The sequence below is a fragment of the Anastrepha ludens genome, chromosome 4 (genome assembly GCF_028408465.1).
Source record: "Anastrepha ludens isolate Willacy chromosome 4, idAnaLude1.1, whole genome shotgun sequence".
Classification (NCBI taxonomy): Eukaryota; Metazoa; Arthropoda; class Insecta; order Diptera; family Tephritidae; genus Anastrepha; species Anastrepha ludens.
Window position 1 is genome coordinate 92022135 of NC_071500.1, and position 16649 is coordinate 92038783.

A 16649-nucleotide genomic window follows, 5' to 3' on the forward strand; every position below is an offset into this window, starting at 1 on the left:
CTGATCCGGTACCGTCGAAACAGTCTGGGCCTATACTTGGAGCATTTTGAGAACAATACTTAATGGAAAGTCAGACTTATATTGCCCTTCCACTCCTTGGCTATACATAAATCCGGTTGAAAGACTTGACTAAAGCAACATTTTCCAACAGTTGAGGAATATTTTTTACTACTACACTAACAATAACATCAGTTACAACAAATTAACGTAATTTTGTCCATTCAGTAAAAAAATTGTGAATTTATTGTTCATGAAATATTACACAATTATTTACATTCTTACATTCATACAAAGATGTCTAATTCTTCGGTAAAATTCTAAAGCTAGATTTTACCTAAAGCATGAAAAGGTTCCAACTAGTAAAACACACTTTTATTTAAAAACAAAAAATATATTTGCCGTAGTTGACTCATTCATCCAACAACTCCTGCTTGACTGCTTGACTGGTCGCTGGTGTTGCTGATGATGGCCCACTGACAGTGGATGTAGGGAGCGCCATACCATTCACCATTGAAGTGCGAAAAAGATTTGAACTGGACCGCGTCATTGCGCCCCGATGTACGCTGACCGTCGCCGCCGGCGATAGTGGTGAGGCTGTTGTCAGTGTATTGCTGGTGGTGCACCCTGCGGCATTCTTCGGCAGCGCTGTCATAGCGCTGTTGCTGCTGCTAGGCGTCACCGTCGGGCTCTGTAACAATGAGCTCAAACGACGTAGCATCGCTAAATCGGTCGCATTTACAACGGTCGTTGGAGCGGGTGATGCGTTGTTTAGGGTATTCAACGGTGAGATATAACCGGAGGCGCTAGGCGATGTGGCAGGAGTTGGCGTACGTATAGAACTTCGACGTTTGTTGTTGACCATCGAGCCATTCATGTGGTTAGTGGCATAACCATTAGAGGGAGTGCGACCATTGCTACTGCCAATAGACGCATTGCCGTTGTATGCGGGGTTCGGCTGCGACGGACGACGTGTTGCGTTGGTATTTGGTGTACTCTCAAAAATTTCTCCAATTACTTCATAGATACGTTTCTTGAAGATTATCTTCTGACGAAAATCCATCGCTTTCATTTCGGGCAACAGGCCTTGAAGAAAGGCGGCATCAAAATTCGAATCGGCCGTGCAGAGTTCGTTGGATGGAGGCTGCAGGAAAATAATTGAATTTTTATTAAGAGCGAAAAATTATTAAACAACTAGCACCACCACCAACTTACCTTCACATCGGGCTCTTGCTCCACTTCCACACACATCATTGGCTCGACGACGGTGCGCAGGCGCTTTTTAAACGGATACATTGGTAATGACACTTCGCCCACTGTGCCGCTTTCCCCTTCAGTGGTAGATTCGAGCGGCAGTGCCGGTGGCGGCGATGGCTGATGTTGTAGAGGTGGTGCAGGTTCTGGTTGTAGTTGTTGTTGCTGTGGTGGTTGCTGATGTACATACTGATGTTGCAGCAGTGGTAATGGCGAGCTTTGTTCGGGCAATTCCTGCCTCTTAGCATCTGCTTGTGTTTCTTGTGGTGAATGACTATGTTGTGCCATTTGCTCCCCCCCTTTGCTCGACATGGTGCCTTCATCTAAACTACTATTCGACGCATGTTCCTGCTGTGACTCCTCTTCATCGGTGCACTGCTCATCGTACTCTTCATCGTCCTGTGCTGCCGTAGCGGCGAGACCATCAAATGATTCCTCGCCGATCGACACCTCAATCTTTTCGCTGCGTCTTGAGCGGCGTGACACCGGAATACCGGGTGTAATGTGACGTGCGAGAAATTCCAGTTCTTTGTGTAGGTAATAGGGTTTGGTACGATTCGCGCTGGATGGCACTTTATTGATATTAATGGAACGCGCAAAGGAGGTACGAATGTTGCGCCAGCGGGATTTGCAAACGGCAACTGGAAGGGAAAAGAGATGGAATTAGGTTTCTTATGAAATTATGGATCCGGGATAACTAAAATTGGATTTAGGCAAATAAAGTATATATATCAACATGGAAATTCCATAAGGTTTATTTCAAAAATTTAATTGAAAAATTTAAAAGTTCTTATGCTTCTTGAGCTGCGTATCCACTTGCTGGGTATACGCATTTACAGAAGTTTGACTTCCTTTTTTAGTTAACATTTCGTGTTATTATACTTTAAATAAAAATATTTGTCAGCAGGGTTGCCACCGATATTTAATACAACAGTAATAGTATGGGTATCGGCTTCAGTGATGAGGCTCAATTCTGACCGAATGACTTGTAAATGATAAAAAAGTGCTCATTCGGAGGTACACTAACCCACAAACGAATTATCAATAACCGTAGCACCAGAAAAAACGACCTCTATGCGCGCTTTGTGGATGGGAATGGGAATACTTCTTGAAATAACAAAGCAGGTCGTGCTGTCACCAACATTGGTGGCCGATATGGAGGCGCTGCCAACCGCTCGATAGACTCTTCAAATCAATTCACTTAGCACAGAGACACGAAATGTCCCCTTATGTCGCCCGAATGTCATTTCTATGGCTAGGCCCTTGTGCACGTAATGCTCTACAAGCAGTGGCACACCTAACTAGGCAGGGTCTAGTAAAGTTGCTATGACAACAAGAACCGACAAATAGAGATAGCAAATGAAATACTAAACAAGGTCCGCGAAACCATCGATTTACTGGCAGAGCGAAAACTGGGAGTCCTGGATGAGTTAACACAGCCCTTCACGTGATTCTTTGTCGATGGGTCTAAGAATGAAATAGGTTCTGAAACCGGATGATACTTAAGCGGGAGTATCTTAATAAGTATCATTACGCTATGGGAGGATTGGCAACTGCTTTCCAAACGGAAATTTTTGCCATTCTAAAAGTAGCACAATGGATAATTGAGAGGAGATGGAGTGCGATTGGAGTCTTTAGTGACAGTCAGGCTGCACTAAAGGCTCTGAAGAACGCAAAGCAAACCTCAAAGATTATTCAAGAGTGTGAGAGGAAGCTTACTCATGTTGCAAGACAGAATAAGCTCGTGCTTATATGGGTTCCAGGGCACTGCGGGATTCAAGGGAATGAAATTGCCATTGAATTGGCCAACGGTTCCCCACAGGGACCAAAACCAATAATCGGTATAAGTTCTGCAGGAATCAAGAAGTGGATGATTTTGTGACAAGTCCGAACAGAAAGCTGTCCAATTTTTTTCTAAAACTTGGAAGTAAAGACGTTGGGTTGATGGTCGGTATTATTATAGAACGCAATCCATAGGATCAACATATGGTCACCATTGAAATCATTGAAGACCCGATTTACCTGTCTTGCTTAGAGGAGGCGGATGGCACGGAGCATTTTCTCTGTGAGTGTCCCGCATTTGCTGGAGCAAGGCTACGAATTTTGTGTTCCTATGTCGTGAGAATGAGTAAAATTCGTTCTCTCAAAGTGGAGTATATTTTCAGATTTATCAAAGAATCTTCTCACAGGTCTAACTATCTCTATTCCTCTATTCTATCCCATCTTTTTCCTTCTATTACTTTTCTCCTTTCCTCCTTGACTATCTACCCTTTCACTTGCCAGTGCTGATTTGGGTTCACGCCGTGTTGCTGCACGGTTGGTCCCAAAGAACCTGAATTAATATCGTCAACGACATGATTTCCAATGCTAAATCCGACCCAACATTCATCAAATGCATCAGTTCTGGAGACGTCAGGTGGGTTTATGAGTACGACACACAAATGAGACATCAAACGAGTCAGTGAAGAGCTCCAAATGAACCACCAACTTTTCAGTCAAAAAACAAATCGACGTTTCCGGTTGTTATGGATTACAACGGCAGTGTACACCACGATTTTTTAGCAGAAGGTCAGACAGTTAATAAGGACTATTATTTGGGCGTTGATGAGATGGAATTCACCATAAAAGAAAGGATTTGGGGGAAACAACTCGTGAATTATGCACCATAAGAACGCATCGTTCCACAGTGCGATCTAATCCGTGTATTATTCCTCAAGAACGGAACGAATACTCTCTACATTCTGAGATCTTTTTGATCATAAAATTTTATAAAATATTGATAAAAAGTAACTAGAATATAAAGGAATAATAAAGCCTCATGCGGCGTTGCAAGTGATCCTACCATCCATTGATAGATATGTTTAAAGGGAGACCGGCCAAATCTGCTTATAGGATGAAAGCAGCAGGCAGGCTAAACGAAAACACACACGATCATGCATCAGTTCTACTATCTGCGGACACATACTTGCCAGACGCATCGAAAACAGACTATCTAATTCCCAAGATAGATGCGAACAGAGATTATAAGTTACGAATACCTGATAGGGAGGATTGGCAGACCAGAGTCAGATCAGATGATAGTAGTCACCATATTTATACTGACGGCACAAATATGGGCAATAGCACTGGATCGGGTTTATCCTTAAATTGCTCTTTTAGATTCCCAGACTGGTGTAGCGTCTTTAAAGCCGAGATCTACACTAAAGACAAAGCAGCAAAAACGGTAAGACTGATGGGCTTACCTCCAGCAAGTCTTATCATTTTTGTTGATAGTCAAGCAGCGATCAAGGCACTGACCTCAACGCGCATCAATTCAAAACGTGTTAAAGAATGCAGGAGATCGCTCTCGCTTATCTAACAACACAATACCACACTTTGTTGGGTTTGCGGCCATTCTGGAGTGGAAGGAACTGAAAAAGCGGATGAGTGTGCAAGGAAAGACTTTCAGCTTGAACTTCAGCTGTATCTCCTATGGGGATGACGGCAGGGGTGGAGTCAGCCAAGAGGGGAGGAACGTTATAGGGTTAGTGGGAGCATGCCCTACATACCACTGGTGTGACGGCACCTTTGATGATGTTTCTGACATTTTCGATTTAACCTCCTCTGCAAAAAAAAACTATACACTGCGTTTGACTTGAGCGTAATCACGGAAACCAATAGAATTTGGTCTCGGACTAGTAACTGCAGGATCTCCAAAATGCTCTGGTCAAAACTGAATCTTAAAAGTACAAAATGTCTGCTTGGATTCAACAGATCAACTACCAGAGTCCGCACAGGTGTTGCAGCCGGTCACTGCGCTATTGGCACCCTAGCTAACAGAATGGGTGTAACTCACAATGACTACTGCAGGAGCTGTGGAGATGAAGAAAAAATGGAGTCGGTACAAAATTTCCTCTGTGATTGTCCTGCACTTCAAAGAAGCCGTGCCAAATATCTTGGCGATTATTTCCTTGCAGACATGGGAAATTTTACTACTACAATACACTAACAATAAAATCACTTACAACAAGTTAACATCGTTTTTTCCATTCGGTAAAAAAATTGTGAATTTATTTTTCATAAAATATTACACAATTATTTATATTCTTACATTCATACAAAGATACCCATTTTTTGGTAAAAAAAAAGCATGAAAAAGTTCCAACTAGTAAAACACACTTTAAAAAAAAATATATATATACATATATATATATATACATATATATTTGTAGGAGTTGACTCAACCATCCAACAACTCTTGCTTGACTGCCTGACTGGTCGCTGGTGTTGCTGATGGTGGCCCATTGAGCAAAAGGTTAGCACTGGACCGCGTAATTGCGCCTCGGTATGCGTTGGTCATCCGTGGCGCTGCATTTGAAGCTGTTGTCAGGCGATTGGCTGCTGACGACATAGAGGCGACATTCTTCGGCAGCGCTGTCATAGCATTGCTGCTAGACGCCACTGTCGGGCTCTGCAATAATGAACTCAGACGACGTAGCAGCGCTAAATCGGTCGCATTTACAACGGTCGTTGGAGCGGATGATGCGTTGTTTAGGGTATTCAGCGGTGAGATATAACTGGAGGTGCTGGGCGATGTGGCAGGAGTTGGAGCTCGACCGTTGTCGTTGACCGTGTAGCCATTCATGTGGTTAGGGACATAGCCATTACAAGGAGAGGTGCCATTGCTATTGGTAATAGACGTCCCATGTGTTGCGTTGTTATTTGGTGTACTGTCAAAAATATCTCCAATTACTTCATAAATACGTTTCTTGAAGATTATCTTCTGACGAAAATCCATCGCTTTCATTTCGGGCAACAGGCCTTGAAGAAAGACAGCATCAAAATCGGTATCGGGGGTGCAAAGTTCTTTGATTGGAGGCTGCAGGAAAATAATTGAATTTTTATTAAGAGCGAAAACTTATTAAACAACTAGCACCACCACGAACTTACCTTCACATCGGGCTCTTGCTCCACTTCCACACACATCATTGGCTCAACGACGGTGCGCAGTCGCTTTTTGAACGGATACAGTGGCAATGGCACTTCCGCCAGCAATGGCTGCTGTTGTGGAGGTGATGCAGGTTCTGGTTGTTGTTGTGATGGTTGCTGATGAATATATTGATGTTGCAGCAGTGGTAATGGCGAGCTTTGCTCGGGCAATTCCTGCCTCTTAGCATCTGCTTGCGTTTCTTGTGGCGAATGACTCTGTGCCATTAGCTCCCCCCCTTTGCTCGACATGGTGCCTTCATCTAAACTACTACTCGGCGCATGTTCCTGCTGTGACTCCTGCTCTTCGACCGCTTCACCTTCCTGTGCTGCCGTAACGGCAGAACCATCAAATGATTCCTCTCCCATTGGAACCTCAATCATTTCGCTCCGTCTTGAGCGGCGTGACACCGGTATACCGGGTGTAATGTGACGTGCAAGAAATTGCAGTTCTTTGTGTAGGTAATAGGGTTTGGTACGATTCGCGCTGGATGGCACTTTATTGATATTAATGGAACGCGCAAAGGAGGTACGAATGTTGCGCCAGTGGTCTTTGCATACTGCAACTGAAAAGGAAGAGGGATGAAATTGCATTTCTGCTACAGCATTCACAAAATGTATGGCAATTACACATTTGTGTGTGTGTTGTGAGTATGTGTGTGTGTGCGTGTGTGAATTCACTTGGCAAACATAAACCCTGCCAGCCAAAAGTGGCGCAAAAACTGGATAAAAAGGGGCTTCATTAACTGGAAAAGCGGGTAGAAAACTTATAGGAAATACTTCCATATTGGCAGCATCAACAAGTGGAGTCAGTAACCATTACAGATACATAGGAAAAAGAAGAGGAAAACCGAGTATTCGTATATCAAACATGAAACATGAATTCACTAGCTTCTTGCAATTTTGTTCTCTACTCTACAAAATTGGAAGATTTCGCAGCCTCTTTCAGGTTTTGTAAAAACTCCCGTGACAATTCTCAAATTGTTCTGATGCAAGTTCATGCAATCTTAAATCTTGTCAGTTGGAAGAGTTCAAAAATGCACTGAAGTGCTTCAATACAGAAGCTTCGTCCCTTCTTCCTTCGACAGAAGGGCTCTAAATCTATGTATTGCGAGTTTGCAAAAAAATATCGTTTCCTTTAAAAAACAAAATTAAGTATATTGTTTATTTAAGCTACATTAAAAGAAAATTCTCGTTTCCTTTTAATGCAAATGCGGTAATCGAAGGGACGGATGCTCGGCTACCATTCGGTAGTGCTCGTGTTTGAAACCCATCGTGTTCATAGAACACCAAATTATAGAAAGACGTTCTCTATTAACGATCGCTTCTCGGCAGATATTTTTGCCATCCGCCGTTCAGAAGCGGCATTTGTGGAAAAACATCGAGTCCATTTGTGAAAGAACTTCAAGACGCACACCACGAATAGGAGACAGAGCTCAATCAAAAACCCAACTTTTTTATTTATAATACAATTTTTACAAATGCCTAATCAGGACTTACTTGTATGAAATTTCATAGACTGGTGGTTCCCCCTGCAGCAGAAAGACAGCTTTAAAATATAGATTCTCAGCAGAATTAAAACGCGATCGACCTAAATAATGAAAAACGCTATTAATTTGGAAAATAATTGAATTTTATTAAAATACTTACTCGAATATTTCCAATCAGTTGCCGAGGATATAATTTGCAAAAAAAAAATTTAATTTTCACTACAATATTTGAGGTTTTTTTAAGAAAACATTTACGTACGCACACTTGTAAAGAAGCCACAGTTATTCAAATAAGGGACGCGATTTGTCAATGGGGTGCGAGAAAGCTGCTTTACTAACGAACATTTAATGGGAGAATCGTGTGGACGAACGACATTAATTTTCATTTTAGTTGAAAATTTTCAAAATACAAAATACAAAGCGTGCATACGTTGCAGCTGTTGACTGAATGAAATTGTATTTTGAATATTTGGTTTTTTTTTAGAGTTAGAATTAAATTGTATTACAAAAAAAATTCAAAATCAATTTTAAGCTTGAAACTTTTTTTTTGGGAATTTTGAATTAAATTGTATTGCAAATGAAATTCGAAATAAGTTTTAAGCTTGGAAAAAAATAAAAATTTTAATGAAAATGTGTTGCAAATAAAACTAAAAATACATTTTAAGCTTGAATTTTTTTTTTTCTTTTTTGAATTTTGAATTAAATTGTATTGCAAATAAAATGCAAAATAAATTTTAAAGAAAGGACATTTTTTTTGAATCTTAAATTGAATTGTATTACAAAAAAATTCAAAATCAATGTTAAGCTTGAATTTTTTTTTTTTTTTGGAATTTTGAATTAAATTGTATTGCAAATGAAACTCAAAATAAATTTTAATTTGGAATTTTTCGTTTTTTCTTTTAATTTCGAATAAAATTGGAAATAATATTTAATCTTAAAAAAAATTGTTTTGTTTGTATTGTAAATAAAATTCAGAATAAATTTTGATTTTAAAACAAAAACCTGCTTTTTTTTTGAATTTTGAATTAAATTGTATTGCAAATAAAATTTAAAACAAATGTAATTTTTGATAAAAAAAAATTTTTGGTGTTGCAAATAAAATTCACAATAAATTTTAATTTTGAAAAAAAAAATAAATTTTTTTTTTTTCAATTTTCAATTAAATTGTATTGCAACTAAATTCAAAATAAATTTTTAAGAAAAAAACATTTTTTTTAAATTTTAAATTGAATTGTATTACAAAAAAAATTCAAAATCAATTTTGAAATTTGAAATGTTTTTTGATTTCGAATTTTTCGTTTTTTTTTTTAATTTCAACTAAAATTCGAAATAAATTTTAATCTTGAAAAAAAATTGTTTTTTTTTGTATTGTAAATAAAATTCAGAATGAATTTTGATTTTGAAAAAACAAAAACCTTTTTTTTGGATTTTGAATTAAATTGTATTGCAAATAAAATTTAAAACAAATGTTAATTTTGAAAAAAAAAAATTTTTTGTGTTGCAAATAAAATTCACAATAAATTTTAATTTTGAAAAAAAAACACATTTTTCAAATAAAATTGAAAATATATTTTAATCTTGAAAAAAAATTGTTTTTTTGTATTGTAAATAAAAATCAGAATAAATTTTGATTTTGAAAAAACAAAAACCTTTTTTTTTTGGATTTTGTTAATTCTGAAAAAAAAGTTTGTTTGTATTGCAAATAAAATTCACAATAAATTTAAATTTTGAAAAAAAAAAATTTTTTTTTTTCAATTTTGAATTAAATTGTATTGCAACTAAATTCAAAATAAATTTTATTTTGAAAAAAAAAAAATTTTAAATTGTATTACAAAACAAACTCAAAATAAATTTTAAGCTCGAACATTTTTTTGAATATTTGAAAAAAAAAAAAAAATTCAAAACAGATTTTAATTTTTAATATTTTTTTCTTTGAATTTTGAATTGCAAATAAATTTTAATTTAAATTTTTTTTTTGAATTTTGAATAGCAAATAAAATTCAAAATATATTTTAATTTTGAAAAAAAAAAATTGAATTAAATTTTATTGCAAATAAAACTTTATTGCAATCCCTTAATTCCATTTAAGTTCATTGAGTAGATATATTATATACATATTCTCATAAGCCAATTTTAGTAAAATATACCCCATGTTATTTACAGTATAGTCACTAGTTAAATTATTTTTGTTTTTAAGGTCCAAACGCATTGTTTTACGTGTTTCTTTGGCTCCGAAATTCTAAATAATATCGTAACCTTTTAAACCAGCTGAAGGAAAAAATTCGTAAAAAAAGACACAGTTTGCAAATGAAAAAAATTGTTTGCAGCCCTCCAGATGATCACATCAGGGATGGAATTCATAAACTGGAATCGCGCAGGAACAAGTGTACGAGTATTGAAGTTCAGGGAGACTATAGTGGATAAAACCACCATAAAACTGGGTTTTTCTTATAGAACCGCAAAACTTATTGAACAACCTAGTATGTATAATCAATACTCTTACACTGCAAAACTATGAAAACCATGGTATTTTTTTTGTTTTTAATGTCGAAAAACCTAAAGAAATACTTGGTTTTTACAAATAATGAAGTAATTAGGGCAGGCCCAAATATAAAAAACTGGAAAAAGGTTTAAGACCACTGAATTATCGCCGAATGCAAACAGTAAAAATTTAGATTTATGTTTAAACAAAGAGCCTCTCATTAAAACGTTGCCAGGATCTGATCGACTCTATGCCACGAAGATGTGATGCAGTACTGAAAAAACGAGGCTAACGAGAAATTTTAGTATTTTTTTATTGGCTTGGCAAAGCTTTAATTTGCTTAACATCTTTTCCAATAGTTACGCCTCGATCAAGGCACTACTAAAACCTCATCGCAGAAGCTATGGAGACCTTTCGGAGAAAGAGGCAGTTTTTCAATAAATATCCGGGGGTTTGGCAGCAAGACTATCGAGGTATCTGGGTGCTTCTTTCTCCGGGCACCCTGGTCGATAGAAAATTAAATTTTAGTCATTTAAGCCGTTAGCTATAATAGAAATATGTTAAATTCACGACCAAAATCGAAAAAATTTGGCCAGAAAAGTCTGAGCCGGGTGCCCAACGGAGGGTTAACTTTTCAACTAACCTGTAATTACAGATTTTTAAAATCACTTAATTAACCTATTATCATCTTACCATGAAGGGGGCCGCCTAGAAAGAAAAACAAAACCATGTTGAAATCAACTGGAAAATTAAATTTGAGATAGAGTTAAAAACTAGCTTTTTCTCAAGTTGAGAAATACAATTTTTGTCATACAAAGAAAAAATTGTCGCATTGAGAAGGACATGATCCCCAAGAAGGATATGATGCCCAACTGGAAATGCTGTTGAGAATGAAAAGGTAGATTCTCTATGCCTTACGAAACCCTTTATAACGGGTAATCAGATTGGAGGTACTTTTTCCAACATGGTTTTTTTGGCAAATTATGCGTGATTACTGTCAAACTAAATACAAAATTTTTTTCAGTATTTCATCATGGAAAGACTTACGCTTCAACCACGTTTACAAATTGTACAAATGTATTACGGAAAACGACGCTCTGTGAAAAGAGCGTTCATACCAACTAATGGTGTTCAGCGATGAGACACATGTTTGACATAATGGCTACATCAATAAGCAAAATTAGGAGCTACCCAAAGACTTTCAAGGACAGTCGTCAAGAATAATCATTGAAAACAACCGTTTGATGCGGCCTATGGGCTGGAGAAACCATCGGCCTATATTTCTTCTCGAAAACAAGGCTAGCGCCCATGTAACAGTGAATGGCGAACAAAAAGACGGCCCTACTTGCCATACAGCCCGTGAAACAATGGATTTACTCTGACGGCATTTCAGTTAGGAATTTAACTCTCGTCTGGGACCAGTAGATTGCCACCAAGATCGTGTGATTTCACACCTTTAGATTTTTATTTGTTGGGTATGTAATGCTGAATGCTTTGTGGATAAATCAGCTTCGATTGAGGCATTGGAAGCCAACATTACTAAAATTATTCACGAGATACCGACCGAAGCTCTCCAGCGAGTCATTCAAAATTGGTGTTTACAGATGACCGAATTACGACGCACGGCCAACATTTGAAGGAGATAATCTTTAAAAAATAAATTTGATGAATGAATCTACACAATTCTACACAAAAATAATAAAGATTGCCCAATCAATTTTGAATTTTCGTTGTGGTATTTCAATTTAAAATCCGATACCTCTAAATGTATCGCCCTGTACTGCAATCTGTTAAAGGATCTAAAGATTTGGGTGTAATTTTTGACAGTCGCTTTTCATTTAATAGTCAAATTGATTTCATCTTATCAAAATTATATTTTGTATTAGGTTTTGTACGACGAGGCTTTATTTTATACGATCAATTTTTAATCATCAGGATTGCCAATCTTTATCAGTCATTTTGTCTAAGAAAAAACCTTTTTTTTTTTTTGGTACTTCATGCACAAATGTTAATACAATGCAAACTTCCTTTGAGCAAAATACTTAAGAATAAAGCAAAGTAATAGTGAAATCAGAAAAAATGCAGACGAAAGGGAAAAGTATACATCTTTGTATGTTATACTTTTTGACCGCATTAATCCTCTTCAACGTTCCACACGCATGGATTCCCATGCTACATTGGCGTTTTCAAATAGCTGATCCAAATTGGTCATATTCTGCGTGCGGAGTACCTTTTTCACATCGTTCCAAAGATGTTCGATTGAATTTAAAGCGACACGCAAAAATGCCCAATGCAGAACAGTGATCAAATTGTCTTCGGGTCATTTTGTTGTTGAAATTTCCAAATCACTGGTAAACTCTCTTCCTCATAAGGTAGAATTACAATTTTAAGTACGATGAATGGCCCAACATCGTTCCACGAGAAACCATAATAGAACTTCCCCCTTACTTTATGATTGATCAAACGAACTTAAATGCGAATGCTGCAACTCTATTTATTATCGCTTCATCGCTGAATAAAATATACCGCCACTGATTTTGAGTCCAGGGGCAAAGAGCTGGGGTATAATTTTTCCCTTTCGACATTATTGAATCGTTTCAACTTAAGTGAAAGAACTTTGCTACTCTGGAATACTCCAGATCCTTCATTGTTTACTTACTTGCCTGTTACAAAATAAAACAGAAAACAAATCAGAAAAGAACATCAGTGTTGCTACTAAAACGCAAAAACTCAATGAGAATCCTTCAAGAGAAATAGATAATGAACTGTAGTGAAATTTGTACTAAAATCAGTAAAATTTTGTGATCCTATCCTATCTTACACATCTCGTTTGCTATTGGTCGATTTGAAGTCTTCACGAAGTATAGGAGCGATTCTTGCTCTCTCGTTTGTTTTCCCGTTTATCAAAGGTGACATTAATTGCCTTTTTCTGCTTCAAAGCACTAATTTCCTTAAACACTTCATACCTCCTTACTTATAATGTTTCCTTGACTTCTTGAAATAAATAAAATTTAAAAAAATACCATATTTCCTGGCAATGAAGCGTACGACGCCCAATGAAACTCAGTGCCAGCTATTTTTGTTGTTCCTTTTCAAATAGCTGCAATTCTTAAACGGTGGTGCTCTCGTACTCTTGCAAAATTTAGTATTGTTACGCTTAGAGAAACCCCCTATTGTTGGAGAAATTAAAATAACTCAACTTAACCTCAAGTTGATCTCGATTTGACGTCCATCTTATTTGGTTGTCCAATCAGATCGCATTATCAGTTCTCCAACTAGACTAATTGCAATAAACAGTCCATATATCATCAATGCAAATCGAGACACATAATAAAAAGTCAGAAGCAAAAACAAAGTCAAGAGTTTTCGTACAGTACAGCAGATGATACTTTCTCACTGCTGGGAGAGGGAACACGAAGGACAAAACTCAGCTGCAAGGCAGCAGATATGTATGTACGTGACCGAGTCCCCGGCTTTTCCGCTGCCACAACGTCAAATAAATATTGCCCCCGCTGCTATCCATTGCCGCAGTTGGCAACATTGTAGCGCGCTCGACTAGAGGTGCAGAAAAAAAAACAAAAACAGCCGGAAACAATGCATGGCAAACAGGGAACAAAACAAGAAGAGCGCACATAGCAATATGTGGAGGAAAACAAACGTTGAGAGAATTTTGGTGCGAGAGTTAGAGAGAACGCGCTCAAAGCACGAATAAATATTGAAAGAACAACTACAACCACCACCACCAACAAAACAAACGCGCCAACATCATCGCTGGCGAGCACGGCGTAGACGCAGCAGCGACAGCATGGCAATATTAATAAGATGTCGTATTTTAGCACAGCAATGGGGAAATGAGCAACAACAAAAAATACACCAAGACTTTTTGGACAATGGCGTTAGCAACATTTTGCTTGCGTGTTAAAATGCACACAGGGTGAGCGGAACACGGTTGATTGGCTGCCTGCCTGGTTGGTTGGTTGGTTGGTTGTCAACGGCACATACAAGAGCCGCCGTCATCGTTGCCGTCGCAACGAGCACGCGCTTGCCAGCCACAACAGCAGCAAAAAGCGCGCAACTGACGCAGTGACTACCAGCGTTAGCCTACTACCAAGCAATGACAAAAACAAATAGCAAGGCAAAAATACGTGAGGGCAGCTACAAGTAGGCTGTAAAAGGTTTTGCCTGGCTGGCGGTGGAGCAAACAAGCCCACAGGCACCGAGTTTAAAGAAAAGCAGTGATGTAGCAGCGGTAGGCAAGCGGGCAATGGTAATTAAGGTGTTTATGTTGTTGTTGCTGTAATTGCATTCAGTCAAAAGTGTTGCCGTTTTTCGGTTACAGTTTTAATTTTTTGTATTTTCCGTGTTTACTTGGATGCGTATGTGTATGTACATATATATGTATATGATACCTACCATCTTCACCCGCTTCCTTGGCAATTTGGTCCCACGCCTTATCCAACACATCCTTCTTCATGTAGTGTATATGCGAGCGATCATACATGCACGGATAAAGCTCCACTAAGCGGCAGATTTTCGCGTTACCTTGGTAGGTTTCCGGCTTTGAATCGGTGGATCCGGACTGCCTCATTTTGCTTTGGTAGTTTGTTCGAATTGTTGTTGAGCAATAAATTAAACTTAGCACACGCAGCCAAAAAAATACTACTGGCAACACCAGCGACAGGCGCCAAAGCGGTGCGTCTTTTTTTCTTTTTTTTTTTGTTTAAAACTTTCAAAAGCGCAGAGCACAAAAACAAGTCTCGAAACTATAATTTAAATTTTTATTTCGCACAAACGGCTGCACACACACACATACACATAGTCACTAGCAACAATTCTTGCAGTTCACTTTTTAGTTTGCTTCGTTTCAAAAACACAACGCGCACACCGCGCGCCTACTTTTCACCACGACGTTCGGTACAATGATGAAATCGCATAGCAGCAACAGTAATCAATGTAGCAACAGCAATTTCAGCACAGCAACTTGCAATTAAAAGGAATGATGACGGAACGAACGAAATGTGGAGAACGATAGCGAATAACTATATCGGCGGCACGCACGAACAATACTCAGCTAAACGACAGTAGATTTTTAAGAGTGGACAAATAGTCACAGCAGCAGTCGAGCAACTGAATGTGAAACACGTCGTCGAGCTGAGCTAAGCTGGATTGAGTTGAGTTGAGCTGAACGGGACGGCAGCGCTTGCTGGCGATTACCTGCTGCAGAGTGTTTGTTAGAGAGGGGCAGAGCGCGTCAGACAGCAGTGAGAAGGGGAACCAGAGAATATGTGCATGCGCGCGTGCTCGATTGTATGTGTGTGTGTGTGTGTGTGTTTGGGTGAGAAGCAGCAGCAGCAGCAAAAGTGGTGTGAAAACTGAACGAAAAGCCATACAGTATTAACAAAAACAACTAAACCGGCGACCACAGTGACGCCGGTGACAACAATAACAACGGCTATATAGATTGTATGGTCAATGCAATGACGCGATGACGACCCCTAACAATCTGTGCATACAAATATTTAGTATAAGTGTGTGTGTGCATATATGCATCCGCTCACTACCACTTGTTCACAATCCAACTCAACGAGCAACCCAACTCTGATAGCAACGCTCACGTCACTGCTGCTGAGGCCGAAGCCAAAGTCGAAGCCACAACCGCTGAAAGCAAAAGCGACGCCACGACGCAAAATGTATCGAGAGACGTTACGTGTTGGAGAGACGTTTGCGGCTAGCCGGGTGGAGGCAATGACAACAGTGTTGCTCTGGCTATGTAGCAATATGGGGCGATGACGACAATGGCAAAGGCGACAAAACAACAGCATGAGCAATAACAACAACTACAGCTGCGATGCCGATGTACATATACATATATGTATGTGCGTATACATGTGTGGAGCAGCAATATGAGTAAGTCGACGCGGCGATGAAACAAAAACGTAGCGATAGTGTGAATGACGGTGGTGATTACGTACATATGTATGTATGTATGTATGTATGTGCATACAGACGCTTGTACAATAATTTTTTGGCTTTAACAATAACATCAATATAAGTTGGGCAATACAAAGTCGCGGGTACTTCTAACAGCAACGAAATTTTATTAACCATTTTAAATAAAAATATTTTAAACAATAAAATTTTAATATTGAAATTCAACCAAAAATTGTAATAGAAAAATATACAATGTATGTAATTCTTCTTCTTCTGGATTGGCGCGATAACCACTTACGCGACTTTGGCCGAGTTTAACAAAAGGCGCCAGTCGTTTCTTTGTCGTGATGATAAATGGTTCATTAGACAGGGCTAGTTTGCTGGGTTCGGCAGCCCTTGGTCGGGAAAAACACGAGTCATTCCGGTAACGTAGAACCGGCTGCTATGGGAATGACGTGCTAACCGCCGCCAAATGAGGCCAAATCCTTCCCCACCGGATCTTTCCAACGCAGAGGGGACGCCTCATCGCA

General features: G+C 38.6%; 1 protein-coding gene across 1 annotated transcript; it reads right to left on the reverse strand.

Moving 5' to 3' along the window:
- Positions 1-208: 208 nt before the first annotated feature.
- On the reverse strand, positions 209-15336 carry LOC128861910 (uncharacterized). The gene is made up of 8 exons (XM_054100288.1): positions 14602-15336; positions 10882-10896; positions 7867-7991; positions 7717-7807; positions 6181-6782; positions 5476-6109; positions 1213-1892; positions 209-1141 (listed from the first exon to the last, which is right to left on the reverse strand). Exons 1-8 carry the CDS (start codon positions 14774-14776, stop codon positions 410-412), a joined length of 3054 nt encoding a protein of 1017 aa, XP_053956263.1. The 5' UTR covers positions 14777-15336; the 3' UTR covers positions 209-409.
- Positions 15337-16649: the final 1313 nt, after the last annotated feature.

Bases quoted from the DNA above. Each gene is read 5' to 3' on its own strand.
- LOC128861910 (XM_054100288.1), bottom strand. From the start codon at position 14,776: ATGAGGCAGTCCGGATCCACCGATTCAAAGCCGGAAACCTACCAAGGT. The intron at 7,808-7,866 runs GTAAGTATTTTA...TTCATTATTTAG, and splicing joins AACTGATTGGAAATATTCGA to GTCGATCGCGTTTTAATTCT. The intron at 1,142-1,212 runs GTAAGTTGGTGG...ATTTTCCTGCAG, and splicing joins AGCAAGAGCCCGATGTGAAG to CCTCCATCCAACGAACTCTG.